The following is a 19,430-nucleotide window of genomic DNA, read 5'->3' as shown; positions in this document are numbered from 1 at the left end:
ACTAACAAATTTAGTAAGAAAGGTTTGCGGTAACACCATGTGAATACCTCTTTAAAGGCAGTGGACACTATTGGTAATTACTCAAAATAATTATACGCATAAAACCTTACTTGGTAATGAGTAATGGGGAGAGGTTGGTAGTACAAACCACTGTGAGAAACAGCTCCTACTGAAGTAGCCTAGTTTTCGAGAAAGAAGTAATTTTCCACGAATTTGATTTCGAGACCTCAGATTAAGAATTTGAGTCTTGAAATCAAGCATATGAAAGCACACAACATCGTGTGACAGGGTTTTTTTTTCCTTTCATTCTCGTAACTTTGATGACTGATCGAGCTCAAATTTTCGCAGGTTTGTTATTTTATGCGTATGTTGCGATACACCCAGTGAGAAGACTGGTCTTTGACAATTACCAATAGTGTCCAGGTTGTCTTTAATTGCGTAGTGTTGTTTCTGAAAAGAATCAGTGGTTAACCCCCGTTAACCACCAGTTCTTTTCAGAACGAACACTACTAAAAAAAATGAGATATTCACATGGTGTTACTGCAAACCTTTCTTAGCTATTTCCACCATGCAAAGTTTCAAATCGTAAACTCAGTAGTGAGCAATGCTTACATAAGACGCTCTCTAGAATAAAGCACTGGCAGTCCAGTGACATGTACTATTTGTATGTTTCTGCCTGGCAGAATACAGACTGTTATTATAAGTTATCACACAAGCACGAGTGGCATACGGAAAATTCTGTACACCACGAGCGCCCATGGCACTACGAATTTATCTTCCCTCCTCATTAAGTCAACCTCAGAAAGAAACAAAGAAACAGCATGCGCGGGCAAAGTTTAGAATGCATTTTTGGCACCTATACATGCAGAGCCTGACTCATTGACACTCACAATTTACATAAGAACTGAGAGTACAAGTAGGTTATGGCTTACTATCATGTTCTGGTTCGAGGATCTGATTGGAGGATAGCGTATACTGAAATATAAAGTTTATAAAGTGCAATGGTTTCTCGGGCCAATTTCAACAAAAGTCCATTCATTCACCCAGTTCTCGTTCGATTTCGTTTCAAAATGAATCAGATTTGAATGTCAAAAGGAGTAATTAAATTTCACTGGTTTACAAATGTAGCATTCACGGGTCAAATAAATAATCATTCAATTTCCGAAGGCCGCAAGATTCATTAAGTTTTGTAAGAGTCAGTAAGCAAGAGCTGGTCAATCATTTATTTTCAGTAAATGTAATAAGTTAAAGAAATTCAACCTAAAAAGAGTAGTCTTGAAAGCATATAAATAAAATAGAATCTGAATGAGAAAAATTGGTAAATGTTTGAGTAGATTTTTTGTGTGCTGACAGGGGTCGAAATTAAGTGTATTTCCATGGTAGTCAGCAGGGCTAGTGACCAATAATTTTTAGTAGCCCTGATTAGATTTTGGTAGCCCGAAAGACACATTATGTCTCGCGTCACGGCTCAAACTTTACAATACACCAATAACATAGTTCTTTATTGTTTGTGATGATGATTTTTGCATTATTTTTCCACTAGCCCGTCGGGCTATCAAACTGGAAAAATCAGTAGCCCGGCTGTAAATCTGGTAGTCCCGGGCTAGCGGGCTAGTGGCAATTTCGACCCCTGGCTGACATTGGCTAGGAAAACCATAGATATTATAACTAAAACTTAAACAAAGACATATTTACTATAACAGGATACAAACCAGCAACCTTCAGATTATCGTGCCAGCACTCTACCAACTTTACATGGACTCTACTACCTAGCCGTTATTTTTGCCTCCTACATATTTTTCAATACCTGTATTTAAAGCCATTGGACCCTTTCGGTTCAGAAAAAAAAAAAAAAAAAAGTTCACAGATGTACAAATAACTTACAGGGTTTACAGAAGGCAATGGTGAAAGACTTCTCTTAAAATATTAGTATATGAAATGCTTTACTTTTTGAGAAAACAGCAAAACAATATTAACGAGAATTACAGATTTATTTTAAACACATGTCATGACACAGCGAATCACGCGGAAACAAGGGTGGGTTTTTCCTGTTGTTTTCTCCCGGTTCCGCTGACCGATTGAGCCTAAATTTTCACAGTTTTGTTATTTGATATGGCTTTAAGGTCGCTAATATTGTGTGCTTCCCCCTCCCCCTATTACCATGGATTTGAGTTTGCCCTTTGAGTAAAAGCTTCTGCCTCATGAGTTTGTCCATAATTGCTTCTTCAATGAAGATGAGAGCTATTACTTCCAGCAAATTATGTGGAAAGTGGAAATTGAGCATAGTCAAGTATTCCTGTATTATAGGGTTTGTTTTCACGAAGAGCATTAACGAGTATCCAATGAGCGGAGGATCATGGATACAGTGTGCGTCGTAAAAAAGAGAAGCACCTCAAATGCGAGCGCACACTTGAGACAACTGACGGGATAATAACAATGTCCAAAACACTTTGACGAGTACCAAACTTTGTTTTTAGCCATCGCAGCATTTCAGAAAAAATGGATATGTCCGCTAATGTTTCAAGTTGAAGCACTCAATGTGAGTGCATACTTCAGACAACTGACGGGATAATAACAATGTCCAAACACTTTGACGAATAAACAGACATTGTTAGCCACCGCAGCATTTCAGACAAAATGGAGATGTTCGCTAAAGTTTCAAGCTGAAGCATCTCAAAGCGAGCCAAACTTTAGACAACTGATAGGATAATAACATCCAAACATTTAAAAGAGAAGACATTGCTAGCCAACGCAGCTTTTCAGACATGGAGATCTCCGCTATTGTTTCAAGCTCTCCGACTACGCCACAAGATGACTCCTACGACCCAATCTTCTTCGTTAACATCGTCATCGGTTCGCTGGGGATGATCGGCAATGCGTTTGTCTGCCTCGTCATGGTGCGACACCGCGACGTTTTCAACTCGTTAACAAACCAACTCATCATCCATCAATCTTTTGTGGATTTCCTGGCATCGTTGACGCTGCTCCTTCGTCGATTGCTAGTCATAAACCCACCGACCAGAGTACCTGAAAACCTTCTCGGCTCCCTCTACTGCAAACTCTGGTGGTCAGAGTGGGCCTTATATGGCACGTATGTGACCTCCACCTACAACCTGGTGGCTATATCTATCGAGCGGTACTTTGCGACCTGCCAACCGGTCAGACATCGCAACAAGGTCTCAAGACGTTTGCTCCTGATGATTGTAGCTGCTGCCTGGTTGTGTGGGTGGCTACCTCAAATGCACGTCCTCCCGATATCTTACCCAAAAGGTGGAGATTGTCATCTAACTTGGCCTAACCCTACGGGCCAGGCAATATGGGGTTTGGCGTCCATACTGATCGACTTAATCATACCCCTGACCGTCATGGTTTTTGCTTACGCAAAAATTGTTCTGGAGCTCCGCCAGCGCTCTAAGGCCAGGGCTGCGGCCAACAACGGAGTAGCTGAAAACATGTTATCCCGAGCCAATAAGAACGTCACCAAGACTTTAGTTGTGGTGGCCGTCTTTTTCGCCATCTGCTGGACACCGACCGAGATAAACTACTTGCTGTACAACCTTGGCCTGCATGAAGGTTTTAGCATCAGCAGTGCTGTGCACGGAGTGATTGGCGCTGTCGTGGTGGTGAATCTGTGCATCAACCCGTTCATCTACTGCTTTACCTACGAACGCTTTCAGAAACAAGCCAAGAAGATGGTGTTTGGAAGACGTCAGCGCAACGTCTACCCAGTGGACACGAATAGTGGATCAACACGGCAGGAAGCAACTGCAGCGACAGCTGCGGTATAAGTAAATTTTCCAGGACACAACCAGCAACCAACTTCACGAAATGCTATCTCGAGTTAGAAACGAGTGACTCGTTTAACTTTGGATGGGTTCAATGCGTCTTATTGCTATAATGCATACAGAACTGGACTCATTCTAAGTCCTATTGATTGATCCTGAGTTAGGAAGAGTTTGGTGAATTTGACGTCAATGTTGGTAATTACTCAAAGTAATTGTTATCATAAAATCTTACTTGGTAACAAGTAATGGAGAGCTGTTGATAGTATAAAAAAATTGTGAGAAACGGCTCCCTGAAGTTAACGTAGTTTTCGAGAAAGAAGTATTTTTCCACAAATTTGATTTCAAGACCTCAGAGTGAGATTTTGAGGTCTCGAAATCAAGCATCTGAAAGCACACAACTTCGTGCAGGCATGTGAGTAATTATCCATGAAAAAAAGAGGAAAAGAGAAAACCAGGCAAGAAAAAAAAGAGGAAAATATTATATTCCTAAACTTTTGTACACAGAAAGTGAAGAAAAAAAGAGGAAACCTCAAAATTCAAAAAGAGGAAATCAGCTGAAAAGAGGAATCTCACATGCCTGTTCGGCAAGGGTGTTTTTCTTTCGCAACTTCGATGACCAGTTGAGCTCAAACTTTCACAGGTTTGTTATTTTTTTCTGTTGCATTATTATGTTGAGATACACCAACTGAGAAGACTAGTCAATTACCAATAGTGTTGACGGTTCTGTATTAAATATACTTGGCAATGCATTGAAAGTGTAAACTGACCATTTACAGGTGAATGTTAAAGGAACACGTTGCCTTGGATCGGACGAGTTGGCCAAAACAAAAGCGTTTGTAACCGTTTTTCATAAAATGCATGGTTGGAAAGATGTTTGAAAAATAGAATACAATGATCCACACAAGTTTGCCTCTAAACTGCTTGGTTTTCCTTCTACTGTGCGAACTAACATGGTCGGCCATTTATGGGAGTCAAAATTTTGACCCCCATAAATGGCCAACGTGTTAGTCGACAAGGTAAAAGGAAAACCACGCAATTTCGAGGCATGTTTGTGTGGATCATTGTATTCTACTTTTACAACATCTTTCCTCCCCCTTTTTTTTTTTTACAAAAAACGGTTACAAACGCTTTTCAAAGACCAACTCGACCGATCCAAGGCAACGTGTTCCTTTAAACTCCAACTGTCGTTGTGGTGACAAAGTTTAGATCAAATTCACAAAAATCCTCACTCGATATAAAAACCTAAAAATAAATTCAAAATATATTCCGATGACTTCGTTTTAGTTCAGCCTTTCATGGCCCTATGAATGAAACATGTTTTTTGTTGTAATGGCAAAGCTAAAGGCAGAGTTTTGCACACAGCCAATGATGTTGCTATGTAGGGAACTTTCCTCCAATCAGAGGCGATGACGTAGTGGTGCGGTCCGTTAGACCCAATGAACACTAGCCACGGCATGCCGTGACCCTGTCTACTCAGGGATCGCTTTGTAAAAGCCACGCTGCACTGTGTACTTGTTGTGTTACTGTTTGTAAACAAACTGTAAGGGATCCATGCATGGTTCCTTTGTTCCATACACCTGGTTAAGTATGCACTTTATCTTCCTTTATGGCCAAACTTCCACAATTTGGGTAAAAAAGCCGCACAAATCCGATGATAAATTTGATTAAACAAGTCGTTAGTGTGCCACCCCTTCATGCACTTGTACACAACGAGCGTAAAAATTAGCTTTATTTTAATTGGATTTTTTCTTATAATAAGACCATTACTGACAAACAAGAAAGATGTGGCGCACCAATTTTTATTATTTTTTCCTCCAGCCACAGCCCCGGAGGCATTTGTTCCGACAAAAAAAGTTGACGTAAGAGCACCTTTTAAAAATATTGCAAAACATGAAATGTCTTGTTTTTAAGCTGTCAATGTAATATAATAAAGTCAACAATTGAGGAATTCTGCCGCTTGTCACTCTAAATTAAGAATGGGAAACTCTCAAGTGTCGACTCATTCCATAAAAGGAATTGAATTTGTTTCTTTCCTTCGATGTGGCAGTCATAAAACTTCCAACACATGTCAACAAAGTTTGTTAAAAGCGCACGGAAGTATTTGACTCTTTAAAGCCATTGGACACCTTTTTTTATTTTACCATCAGTATACATCTTCAAATCATTGTTACCAGCAAAACGGATCAATTTTTGAGGTCAAATAAATATTAATAATGAAAAAATTACACTGAAAACCTGTTAAGACCGACGGGAAACAATGTTTTGAACAAGGCGTAGCTGGCATAATTGCTTTCATTTTAAAATCTGTTGGAACCAGTGAAATGAAGAAAATGGAGAAAAACAGAAGCGCTTGTCAGTTGTCAGTATTTTTTTTTTCTGTTTTCCAAGCCATGCCAGCAATAGACCGATCCACTAAGCTCCGCTCCATTGCGTTTTGATCAATCTAGACCATGGGATGATCGCTAGAATTGTTCAAAACCGTAGTCCCCACTTTTGAACCACGCGATTTTTGTACGTAGGTATGAAATAAAATACAGAAAATCCATTACTTGCTGTTGCAGGGCTGTATGCTTCGTTTTTGAAAGGGCAAGGGCACCAAGGCATTTTCTCTTTGGCAAAGGGCACCTTATGAGGAAATTATAAATTTTTACTGGAGCATTTCAAGGGCACTGAGGCAATGGCAAGGGGCAACGGAGGCAATCGCCTCCGTTGTCTCCGTGAAGTATCAGGCCTGCTGTTGCTTGGCGAAAATCCTGCACCGTATCTCGAAAAGAAACTACGGCGACAAATAGTGATCTAAAAATCCTCGGAAGCCTGCAATTTGGGTGACGTCATTCGAAGCATTATCGTGTTTCGTTCCCACACTGTACCGTTATAACATACAGTGTAATTCTTCAAACCCCTGAATAAAAGGATGCCAATTTACAGGCTCGTTCGACAAAATTATAAGTTATCACACAAGCGCGAGTGGAAACACGAACAAAATAGTGCGTCTGCGTCCCATAACTCGGCTGCGCGTGTGATAATACAAATTTAACACACGCACACCGTAGCAATGAAAAATAAATGGCAACTTGAATAAAAATCATGGGTTTTTGTTGTGGGCCTTTGCATGTAATCCGACAGAAAAGGGGAAAATTTACTTCGTTCACATTAAACACTTGGAAAAGGTTCTTTCACTGCCGTGAACGATTGGTCAATAGTCCCAGTGTATACAGAGGTTGTCCAAAAATACCGTTTTTGACCTAAAATGACCCAAAAATTGGTCTGTTCACGAACTGTGCAGTTTTAGAGCTTAGCAACAACCAAATTCGGATTCAGTACCATTGAAAACCCTTGTGCGTCAAATTTCATGCGGTCCGGAGATGGGGACCACGGAACCCCCAAAATAGGCCCCTTTTCAATACCCATCCCATGGTCTAATCACAACGCAACGAAGGTCCGACAAAAGGTCCGACATGCGTGCACGTATCTTGGTGCGCGCGACAGAGTTGTGCAGAAAGGCATTGGAGAGCCCCACGTGTTCTTGCTCACACGTGCGTCGTGGGCGGAGCCTACTGGATCGGTGTATTAATCTTTAAACCATTATTACTAGTGAAGCGGATCACTTACAATGAAAACCTTTTAAGTCAGATAAGAAACAGAGTAATTGACCTCAATGAAAACCTTATAAGTCAGATAAGAAACAGAGTAATTGACCTTGATATTTAAGCTTTCGTGCTTGTCTGCCCATTTTGACAGTTGAAAAAAATCTAGAAATTGTGGAAAAATATGTTAAAAAAGAGGACGTTCGTGACTTTACTCTTAAGTATAGAGGAAAAGTTTCCACAGAGAGCACTTAAAAAGCTATAATAAGAGCTTGTGAAACTAAACTGTCTGAGATATACTAGGTATTAACTGCCTGAGATTTACTACTAATGAAATGGAGATGTCGACTGCTTTCTACATGAGTATTTTCGTCGGCTTACTAGGACTGATCGGCAATGCGTTCGTCTGTCTTGTCATGCTACGATATCGAAGCGTCTTCAACTCAACAACCAATAAGCTCATCATCCATCAATCGATCGTGGATTTTCTTGGCGCTTTTGTGTCTATTCTCCGCCAACTTCTGGTGATTTCGCCACCAACAATCGTACCGGACAACATCCCTGGCTCAGTCTACTGCAAGCTTTGGTGGTCACCATTTTTACAGTACAGTGTGTTTATTAGTAGGATTTGAAACTTTGCATGGTGGAGATAAGATATAGAAGTTTGCGGTAACACCATGTAATAACAATCTCTAAATGAGTTGGGGTGGTTCTGAAAAGAACCGTTGGGTTAACTCGACGTTTCGATCAGTATGCTCTGATCGTCTTCGCTCTGATCGTCTTCCAAGACGATCAGAGCATACTGATCGAAACGTCGAGTTAACCCAACGGTTCTTTTCAGAACCACCCCAACTCATTTAGAGATTGTTATTACATGGTGTTACCGCAAACTCTTCTGTAGTGTGTTTATTACATCCAGTTACAACCTGGTCGCTATTTCACTTGAGCGGTACTACGCAACGTGTCAACCGGTCAAGCATCGTAGCATGTTCTCCAGCAATCGGCTCAAGATGGTCATTCTAATTATCTGGCTGTGTGGCTCTGTACCGACTGCTCATACTATCCCGATATCACGCCAAATTAGCGGAAGGTGTGACATTTCTTGGCCAAGCCCTTCCTTCCAGGCTGTCGGAGGTAGCCTGGTGTTTGTGAGGGACCTTGTCATTCCTATGACCATCATGGTGTTCGCCTACACGAAGATAATCCTTGAACTCCGCCGCCGTTCAAGAGCCAGAGCCGACGACAATAATCAAGACGCCAGAAACATGTTATCCAGAGCGAACAAGAACGTCATCAAGACATTACTCGTCGTGGCTATTTTCTTCGCCGTCTGCTGGACACCAACAGAAATCTACTATATGTTTCTGAATCTGGGAGCGATTGAAGTATCAGTGTACAACGCCACACTTCCAATATTCAGCACAGTCGTGGTGGTGAATCTGTGCGTCAATCCGTTCATCTACTGCTTCACCTACGAACACTTCCAGAAACAAGCCAAGAAGATGGTGTTTGGTGGACGTCAACGCAACGTCAACCGTGTGGACACGACTAGTGGATCAACAAGACAGGAAGGAAGTACGCAACACACTGTACAAGTGAGTTCTTCAGTACCAGTTATTGGTCCAATACAAAATCCTGGAGAACCTTAGTATTTTAACATACATGTACAAAAAGCATGCAGTACAATCTTACAGTACTTCTACTGCACTGCACAGTCTACTTTAAAGCGCACAAACAAAACACATGCTATATGCAGTCTAAATCCCACAAGACTGCAGGGGCTTGCAGCTTAAAGATGCTATGTCAGATTTTTGGCCCCAAACATTAAAAAATTGGGTTTTTTTTAGTGAATGGTATTTCAAAGAGTATCACCCACTCTAACGAAATCAAGTTTAACTTTTACTTTTAATGGTCAGGAACCATGACAAAAAATTAAAACGATTCTTATAACACACATAAGAATTGGTCACGTGATAGATTGTCGGGATCCTGACAAAAACTAATTTTTAGCACTTTATTTCACTGCTACTAATAATTGACGGACTTTTTCGAGCAATGGCTCAAATGAAAGCTTGTAAGTTTCTCGACCCCCATCAAAATACCTATTGAATAATAAATCACCATTTTTGGGTCAAATCGGCCAAAAATCTGACATAGCATCTTTAAAAGTGTTGCTCTACAAGAAATTGTCTTACAAGACCCGAAACAAAATCAAACTCACTGGCACAGTTGCATTTAACATGTTTTTGAATGGGGAGGGGGTTTGTTTGAAGAAGCACTAAAAGGCATGTACATGTAAAAAGCGTTTTATCTCATTTTGTTTTGTTGATTTTAAGTGTATTTAGCATAAGACTCAAAGTCAACAATTAAAGGAACACGTTGCCTTGGATCGGTCGAGTTGGTCTTTGAAAAGCGTTTGTAACCGTTTGTTATAAAATGCACATGGGTAGAAAGATGTTGTAAAAGTAGAATACAATGATCCACACAAACATGCCTCAAAATTGCGTGGTTTTCCTTTTACCTCGTCGACTAACACGTCGGCCATTTATGGGGATCAAAATTTTGACTCCCATAAATGGCCGACCATGTTAGTTCGCACAGTAGAAGGAAAACCACGCAATTTCGAGGCAAACTTGTGTGGATCATTGTATTCTACTTTTAAAACATCTTTCCAACCATATGCATTTTATAAAAAACGGTTACAAACGCTTTTGTTTTGACCAACTCGTCCGATCCAAGGCAACGTGTTCCTTTAAATGTTAATGTTATACTTTGTTTCTATATATTCAATTCACAAAATGGATTTTGTTCTCCATTGAACCCAACTGAACTTTTTCAGTCACTAGTCACAAGTTTCTTTTTCTTGGCCCGACACTTAAAACCATTGGTCTCAGGTCTTTGAGCACTATAGTCAAGAGTTTAATACATGTTTTAAGGTTGTACAGTTCTTAAAGGAACACGTTGCCTTGGATCGGTCGAGTTGGTCTTTGAAAAGCGTTTGTAACCATTTGTTAAAAAATGCATATGATTAGAAAGATATTTTTAAAGTAGAATATAATGATCCACACAAGTATCACTCGAAATTGCGTGGTTTACGTTTTACTTCGTCGACAAACACGGTCGGCCATTAAATGGGAGTCAAATTGTTGACTCCCATAAATGGCCGACCGCGTTAGTTCGCAAAGTAAAAAGAAAACCATGCAATTTCGAGGCAAATGTGTGTGGATCATTGTATTCTACTTTTAAAATATCTTCCTAATCATGCATTTTATAACAAACGGTTACAAACGCTTTTCAAAGACCAACTCGACCGATCCAAGGCAACGTGTTCCTTTAAACGGACTATAAGTGCCAGTTAGTACAAGTTGAATTGCAGTGATATTGGGATAAATGCGTTAAGTCTGCTTCAAAGGCAGAGTATGACTTTTAGTAATTGTCATGGACAAGTATCCTCACTTAGTTCATTTCAACACACGTATACATAAAATAACGAGCCTACATGCACTAGGAAAATGTGGGCTCAATTGGCCGAAGAAGTTGCAATGATATACTGAAAGAAGAAAAACAAAAACTGTTGCATCTAGAATTGTTGCATTTTGGGATCAACATTTTGGGGGGTGAAAAATTACCCCCTTCTCTATAAAAATTTCAAAGGGGGCTGTTTCTAAAAGTGTTAATTAATTCAACAATTCTGCAGTGATCTTAATACCAAGAAAGTTTTTACGGTCATTAATATATTTGAGTAGAACAAATTACCAAAGGTATACTCCCTATACCGCCACCCATCCCCCGATGAATTAACCTTTGAGATTAATTGTATGATTTGTATTATTTGCTGTATGAGACCAGACCTTTTCATAGCACTGCAACATTTTATCTGCAGCCAGACAGTGCCACCTTGACCAACCTATTCTCTTAATAAAGATACATTTAAGTGGCTACGCTGCATTCGGTTTGAAACGTGGATCACACAATGCAAAAAAAAGGATCAATGGTTTTTACAATATCCCACGCAACAATGGTTAAGTGGTCTTGCTGAAGGGCACAGTATGTGTCAAGACCGAACCCACGCTCTGTTCGATCATAACAATAAATTGTACAATTAAAACTTGGGTCTGGAGGTCCAGACTGCTTGGCCTTAACATTCAACAAATATTATACAACAATTAAACAACACAAATTTACAAAATGCAACAACAAAAAATATAAAAGAAAAAGAAAAAAGAGAAAAAAATGAAGTAGTAAACACTTCTTCTGATTGTGCCCTCTTATGAAGTAGTAAATATAAAAAATCATATATCAAAAAAATAAGTTAAACAAAAATAAAAAATGACTATGGTTTGTTTACTTGGATGTTATTGGAAAAAAAAATAAACAAATAAAAGATAATTGGTCCTATAATGTGGCATTCACTTATCATTGCTTTCAAATGTAAACTATTTTATTTATAAGACAAGTCAGTGTGGCAGGAGATTGTGTCACCCTGGATATTCTGTTCCCCCCAGATTGCAATCTGTGAGCTAAGACTGGGCTCCTGTCTTTATCCTTAAAGACAGGTCCCAGCTTCTCAGATCCAGTGATTCCATTGGATACAATGATATCGTATAAATGTGCACAGTGACAGATAAATAAATGGGGTCAAAGGTCAAAACAAACACCGGTTTGCGCCGGTTTTGATGCCGGCCTCTGACGTTATTCACGAGCCTCGAAGTGTGACGAAAGATGTTCAGGCTAACTGTGTACAAACTGCTTCTGATAGCGCCCTCTTGGAAAAAACCTCCTCCTTCGGATGTTATTTTCCCTGGGGGACAGATGATCGGGGAGGACAGATTTCCACGGGACACTGGCCTTGTCCATTCCAGAGTTTAATTGGCGCCACACTAAAATCACTGGCCTCGGGCTGCCCTCCCTCCAGTGTCCAAGCTAATCCTTCAATAAACATTCAAACTTGAATGCCCCCGACTATTTCTTAAAGAGGAACCTTTGGAAGCAGTGAAATACTCACAAGGGAAGAGCGATATCTTCCCACTCATAAGAGGAAATGTTTTCCAAAATAAGAAACAAAAAACTTTTGTTCTCCTTTCTCCAGAGAGGGTGAAATGGAAATATAAACACTTCTGGAAAGATACAAGTTAATGGCTTAATTTTTTGTTCTTCTGACATTTTGTCTCTTTGGAATGAGGCGATTCTCAGAAGAAACAAAAGAAGAACCAGTTCTTGCTCTCATTTTTTACAGCAAAATTCCTATAAAAGAAACAAACGCTGTGAAGAAATTGACACTTGCTTTATGCACAGTAATGCGCACATGATGTAACAAAAGACTAAAAGAGGGATGTCATTTCGGTTCTGCCAACTTTTGTGCTGTCCACTCACAGTGCGCACGTCACAACAAAAGAATCCTACATCGTCAGTGCCAGTGTGATTGCGGAAAATCCATTTCACCTCTACATAAACTGTATTTAAGAACTAAAGCCAAGATGATGATTTTGGAGGACATTCATGGCACAACAACGTTTAGAACTCAACAAAGATTACAAGAATCATAAATGCACAACAGAAATGAAAGCTACCTGACCAGTCATCGATGCGACACCAAATTGTTCTTCTTCTGCAACCCATTCTGGGAAACAGCTTTACTTTGAAATAAGTTCAGATGACAATTTTGGTGGACATTCACCACAACAACATTGAGGACTCAACAAAGATCAACATGGAGAACCATAGATGCACAACACAAATGAACGCTACCTGACCAATCATCGATGCCACATACAACAGGTTTTTTCTTCTTCTTGCAGAAGCAACCCATTCTGAGAAACAACTTTACCTGCGAAACAACTCCATCTCAAATACAGTCATTCTCAAGAGACACGTGTCTGCTGCGTGCCCAAAGATACTTTACCGCCTAGCATCCTAACACGGTTTATCACAAGGGTAACAAAGTTTAAATCAATTAACCGCAGAGACAGCAAGGGTCCATCGCGGCGATCTCTTGTGTCTTTGTCCTACAGCCTCTCGCCAAACAGCATGAGGTTGCTACAACTCAATTGCTTGCTATGATTGAATGCCCATTTGTTAAACAATTATATCGGTTGAACCGTTTAGAATAAACAACAAAGAACCTCTTCGTGTGTTTTCTACAAACGCAAGATGTACAAACGGCACATCTGTGTTTTTTTATATTAGATTTCTCGGTCGTTTTTAAGCGAGAGCTGACAAACTTGAAAGATCGTGATTCAGATTTGAAGCATTGTTCAACAATGTCCTGTGATCAATTGATTGGAATTTTCGTTGTTGGACAACTCTGGGTGAAATTGTTTGTGAACCAACGACGTAATCTAATGAAGAACCGCTTCAAGCACTTACTGCACTGAGCAGATTAGTTTTTTATTAGATTTCTCGGTCGTTACAAACCAAAGGTGCCAATTTGAAGGCAGTGTGTAGTGTGTACCAGATTTGGGGAACAGTTCACTAAAAAAATCCACAAATCAATTTATCTGTTAGACAGAGCAATCAAACCAAAGTCTATTTAAGAAAACTGGGGGAAATGTAGTGTCTGACGTCTACTTGACGTCGTTTTCTGAGTCCACCACGAGGGAAATTCAAAATTAGAGTGAATTATTTACAAGAGGACTGCAAAATTAAACATACAACAGACAGTCATTTATAAGGTCTTTCTGGATAAATCAAGGGTACGACTTGCCGTTTGTCTCATTCTGCATTTCTCCAGGACAGAGAAAATTGAAATCTCGACCAAGACATTTTGACGATGTATTCGTCTTCGTCCCACAGCAGTTTGGATGCTACCCTCAGGGAAATCAACTTGTAATTAGTCTCAATGCTGAGGCTCTGAGTTTGCTTGGAACTGGAAAGCAACTTTCATAAACAGTATAAAGGAAATACATATATTGATACCTTACGGAAATTATACTTATTCTGCAAATCTGGATGCTGAACTTACACAAACGAGCACAATGGATCCAATCCCAGAGTAATTTTAGAAATCTATAAAGAGGGGAAGTTTGTGATTTGACTCAGTTTTAAGGAAACTCTTCGTTGGTGAAACACAAAACTGACAACAGCTAGCTTCAGCCTGCACAGCAACACCTAGTCTTTTAACACAAGATGGAGATGTCAACTGCTTCGCCTCAAACATCTGAGCCACAGAACAGTTTTTATTACACTGCTTTCTATGCGAGTATTTTCGTTGGCTCACTAGGAATGATCGGCAATGCGTTCGTCTGTCTGGTCATGCTACGATATCGGAGCGTCTTTATCTCAACGACCAATAAGCTCATCATCCATCAATCGATCGTGGATTTTCTTGGCGCCTTCGTGTTTATTCTCCGCCAACTTCTGGTGATTTCGCCGCCAGCGATCGTACCCGACAACGTCCTTGGCTCAGTCTACTGTAAGGTATGGTGGTCACCATTTTTGCAGTACAGTGTGTTTATCACGTCCAGTTACAACCTGGTCGCTATATCACTTGAGCGGTACTACGCAACGTGTCAACCGGTCAAGCATCGTAGCATGTTCTCCAGCAATCGGCTCAAGATGGTCATTCTAATTACCTGGCTGTGCGGCTCTCTACCCACTGCTCATAATTTTCCAATTTCACACCAAACTAACGGTATGTGTGGTGTTTACTGGCCGAGCCCTGCCTTCAGAGCAGTCGTAGGTTTCCTCGTGTTCGTGAGGGACCTCGTTATTCCTCTGGCCATCATGGTGTTCGCCTACACTAAGATAATCCTGGAACTCCGCCGGCGTTCAAAAGCCAGAGACGATGACAACAATCAAGACGCCAGAAACATGTTATCCAGAGCGAACAAGAACGTCATCAAGACATTACTCGTTGTAGTCATTTTCTTCGCCGTCTGCTGGACACCGACCGAGATTTTTTACATGGTTTTTAATCTCGGTTTGATTGAAGTTTTTGCGTTTAACGCTGCCCTTCCGTTATTCAGCACGGTCGTGGTGGTAAATCTGTGCATCAATCCGTTCATCTACTGCTTCACCTACGAACGCTTTCAGAAACAGGCCAAGAAGATGATCTTTAGTGGACGTCTACGCAACATCAACCGTGTGGACACAACTAGTGGATCAACAAGGCAAGAAGCAAGTGCACATAACACCATACAAGTGAGTGCTTCAATATCAGTAAACCTTCCGGTACATAACCCGACAGAACCTTAGAATGTCAGGTATAGAATCTAATGCGGTACAAAATAAATTAACTTCTACAGCATATGCATAATTATACTCGTATTTAGGTACACAGCTTGAACAATAGGGTTAGGGTAAGGATTGTTGTACTGGTTGTTCAACAGCTATTCGTACAAATCATACCTGCAGGAAGTCCAGGCTCAAATCATGCCTGCAGGAAGTCTAGGCTTGGTGGCTCTATAAACATTATGATGTCACAGGCTACATGGCCAGTATGCTTAAAATTTACACGCAAATCTTTTCATATCACACACTCTCCACTTCTAATGGATGGCACAACTGGGAAACCCGCACAGTGGTTGTTAATCAGTTTCTAATACTAAAGTTATTCTTAATAAACTGATAATATGCAGCTTTGCAGTGCCAATTTAAAAGTATTATACAGGATTTGTAAGCACACAAAATATCATTGTTATAGATTTTAGTAAAGGTGGGGGGTGGAAGCACTGCACGATGATTATAATCAACTTTGAAAAAATTTTGACCTTGTCTTACTCAATTTGCCTTTTCAAGTTTTACAGAGTCTCATACTTAATTACAGATTTAAACCAAAAAGGCATTTATGAATGGAAATAAAAGAGTAGAGACTCGTTCCTAAACTACCGTTTAAAACCTTGCAGGGTTGTGGCCGTGCGACGATGCTGCTGGTTTTAAACGACAGTGTAAGAACTTGTCACTACCCTTTTATTCCCTTATTAAAAAAGGTTTCAGTCACGACACAAATATTTTAAGACATTTCTGCTTAGCATGTTTTAGTTGTTAGCAGTCTTACCTTCTTGGACAGCTCAAAGAAGAAGAGTTTGGCCAGGGCTGCGATGCGCTCCTCCGGGTCCACGATACACGAAGCCATCTCGCTGATCTGACCTTTGACCTTTACCATATCGTTCAAGATCAAATGGGTCAGAACCATGAGCGTGTTCTTGCGGACGTGTGACGAGGAATCTCTCAGTCTGAAAACAAAAAATGAGAAGTTTCAAAAATTAGAAACAAATTTGGCACGCTCAATTATTTAATGTTTAATTTCAGGCCTTGCACTTTGCTCTTGAAGGGGCACAGCAATTTTCCTCTTGTTATGTGCACTTATGTGAGGAAAACTTAAAAATTGCGTTGTAACTTTGCAAAGCGCACCACAGGAAAAGCACAGTGAATCACAGCAATTGCTGTGGGTTGATTCGAGGTCTGCACTTTTATTTCCCACACACATTAATTTTATATTAAGTTTTACAAGAGCGGGATTAATCTAGCTTTACACTTTTGAACGGTGAATTGTTTAGACTGAACATGTCAGTCGTATTCCTATGTGAAGTTGGCCCATGGATGGGTCAACACTTGTGTCCTTAAGCAAGACACTTAACCATTGCTTCGTCCTTCGGATGGGACTTTAAGAAGTTGGTCCCGTGTGTTGTGTAACGCACGTAAAAGAACCCAGTGCACTTAGAGAAGGGGTTCGCCCTGGTGTTCCTGGCTGGATTTTCGGCATATTGCGCCACAGCACCTAGCAATTCAAGATCTCATAATTCAAAAACCTAGTCCCACATACCTTGCAGGAAATACTGTATGTTTCAGCGCTTTGAGACGCCCTTCGGGTGTATAAAGCGCTATATAAGTATCGACTATTATTATTATTAATTCTGTCAGTTAACATGGATGCATCATAATAGACAACTGTTGTATATTATTTAAAATGATTTGTAGCTTCACCTTCTTTGTCTTGAAATAAATAGCGATAAGAGAAGAAAGTTTCATTTTATTTTGAATATATTTTTTTGGAAAACCACCACTTACAGGTATCATCAAGTAAAGAAACAATAAAACAGAAATAAGAAAGCACCGAAAACACTCAATAAAATAAATATTAAATATAAATATAGTACCTTGCATACAAGTTGGGTGTCCACGGCTCAATCAGGTTGGGGAATCGGAAGGTGAGGTCTCCCAGAGCAATAATGAGGTTAGCTCGAATCACTGGTTGAGGAGCCTGAAATAAAAACAACAACAAAATAACAAATAATGTTTCCTTCCAAATAATAGTAATAATAATAATAATAGTCGGTTTTTATACCGCACTTTTCACACCCAAATGGGTGTCTCAAAGCGCTTCCAACATCATTGCCCCGCACTGGGCCGTATAATACATTCCTTAAACCACCTCAGCTCCCTGGGCCCAATTTCATGGAGCTGCTTAAGCAAAAAAATTGCCTAAGCATGAAAACAGCTTGCTTATTTTACACATGTTACTGACCAAAAATGTCATACCATATACATTGCTTGTGCCTGGTATTTAGCTGTTGTTAACTTAGCATAACAATTGAGTGGAGCCTTGGCCGGTAATCTGATTTTACTAAGCAAGGAATTTTTTGCTTAAGCAAAATTCTGTGGTTAAGCAGCTCCATGAAATTGGGCCCTGGGGAGTATAGACCCTGTGCTACAAATATGCGCTACTCAGCTCATTCAATCACAAGGACCATCTCTGCCCATTTTACCCCTGGGTGGAAAGAAACAAAAGTATCTTGCTCAGGAACATACCTTTTCCAGGATGGTAAAGAGCAGTTGAAGGTGAGCCTCGCAGAAGTCGGAACTGACCAGCATGAACTTGGCCAGAGCCAGGGAGCTTGCTGCCCTCAGACCGGGCTCGTTGTATTTGACCGGGTTGCTGCAGACCATCACGAGTAGTGGACGGATGGCTGATAGGAGATTATGCCCTATATAGAATAGATTGGGTTGAGAGGGTGTTACAAAATTATCAGGAGTGATTAGCCTGTCGTATTTTACACAGTTATATAATAATAACAAGTTCGTACATAGATCATTTCACAATAACTGTCTCAATGCACTTATAATAGTGCCTGGTCATTGAGCCAATAACATCCCTATAATCTTTCTCAGCTCCCTGGGGAGTATACAACCCAGGCAACCTTAGCGCTCCAAAGGCTTTTTCATACACAATATCAACCTCTATCCCCACAGGTACCCATTTATACTCCTAGGTGAAGAGAAGCAATTATAGTAAAGTATCTTGCTCAAGGACACATGTGTCACTACCAACACTCAGAGTGCTTAATACACATCAGTGTAAGTGTACAACAAAAACGAAAATATATTCTCTTAAAGCCATTGGACCCTTTCGGTAAACAGTATTGTCCAAGGCCCACACTTCGTGTATCACAACTTCTACATCAAATAACAAACCTGTGAAAATTTGGGCTTAATCGGTCATCGGAGTCGGGAGAAAATAACGGGAAAACCCACCCTTGTATCCGCGCGTTTCGCCGTGTCATGACATGTGTTTAAAATAAATCCGTAATTCTCGTTAACGAGAACTGATATTGTTTTACTGTTTTCTCAAAAAGTAAAGCATTTCATGGAATAATATTTCAAGAGAAGTATTTCACCACTACCTTCTGTAAACCCTGTAAGTTATTTGTAAATCTGTGAACTTTTTTCTTGGCTTTAATATCCTGATGCAAAAAAACCATTAATAATGACAAAATTTTTTAAAACAAAAAACATGAAGAAAGTGATGACTTAAAATCTTACCAGTGACTAGTTCGGATTCACAGATCTTGCGAATGTATTCAGCTTCGGCATCCTCAACGGCAGCTCCTCCCAGCCCCATCTCATCCTCGATGGACGCCTGCTCGCCAGAAACACTCCCCTTGGGACGGCAAAACAAAAGAAAGAGTGACCCCTTTGTTTGAAGTGAGATAGTTTTTGAGAAATGAGTAAAGCAAGTCACAAAAACGATTCTGGTCGCAGTGAGACAAAAATTATTATAGCATGTAAAACATTTTTTGAGACATTGGTGAACTAGTTTCACAAAAACTACAGCACACAG

General features: G+C 40.1%; 3 protein-coding genes across 3 annotated transcripts in view; 2 read left to right on the top strand and 1 right to left on the bottom strand.

The window, feature by feature from the left end:
* LOC139950627 (condensin complex subunit 1-like) overlaps positions 1-19,430 on the bottom strand; it is a 68,784-nt gene that overhangs the window by 32,872 nt on the left and 16,482 nt on the right. The window contains exons 22-25 of the mRNA XM_071949403.1: positions 19,133-19,250; positions 18,122-18,297; positions 17,470-17,573; positions 16,368-16,545 (exon numbers count right to left, since the gene is read on the bottom strand). Coding sequence (XP_071805504.1) covers positions 16,368-16,545; positions 17,470-17,573; positions 18,122-18,297; positions 19,133-19,250 — 576 coding nt within the window. The remainder of the gene's footprint in view (positions 1-16,367; positions 16,546-17,469; positions 17,574-18,121; positions 18,298-19,132; positions 19,251-19,430) is intronic.
* LOC139950909 (trace amine-associated receptor 1-like) lies at positions 7,789-9,021 on the top strand. The gene is made up of 2 exons (XM_071949751.1): positions 7,789-7,976; positions 8,274-9,021. The coding sequence occupies exons 1-2, from the start codon at positions 7,789-7,791 to the stop codon at positions 9,019-9,021; spliced, it is 936 nt and encodes a 311-aa protein (XP_071805852.1).
* On the top strand, positions 14,498-15,636 carry LOC139950908 (allatostatin-A receptor-like). The gene has a single exon (XM_071949750.1). The coding sequence runs from the start codon at positions 14,498-14,500 to the stop codon at positions 15,563-15,565; it is 1,068 nt and encodes a 355-aa protein (XP_071805851.1). The 3' UTR covers positions 15,566-15,636.

The sequence above is a fragment of the Asterias amurensis genome, chromosome 18 (genome assembly GCF_032118995.1).
Source record: "Asterias amurensis chromosome 18, ASM3211899v1".
NCBI lineage: Eukaryota > Metazoa > Echinodermata > Asteroidea > Forcipulatida > Asteriidae > Asterias > Asterias amurensis.
Note: the sequence above shows the minus strand (reverse complement) of the source record. Positions and strands in the feature narration are given on the sequence as shown.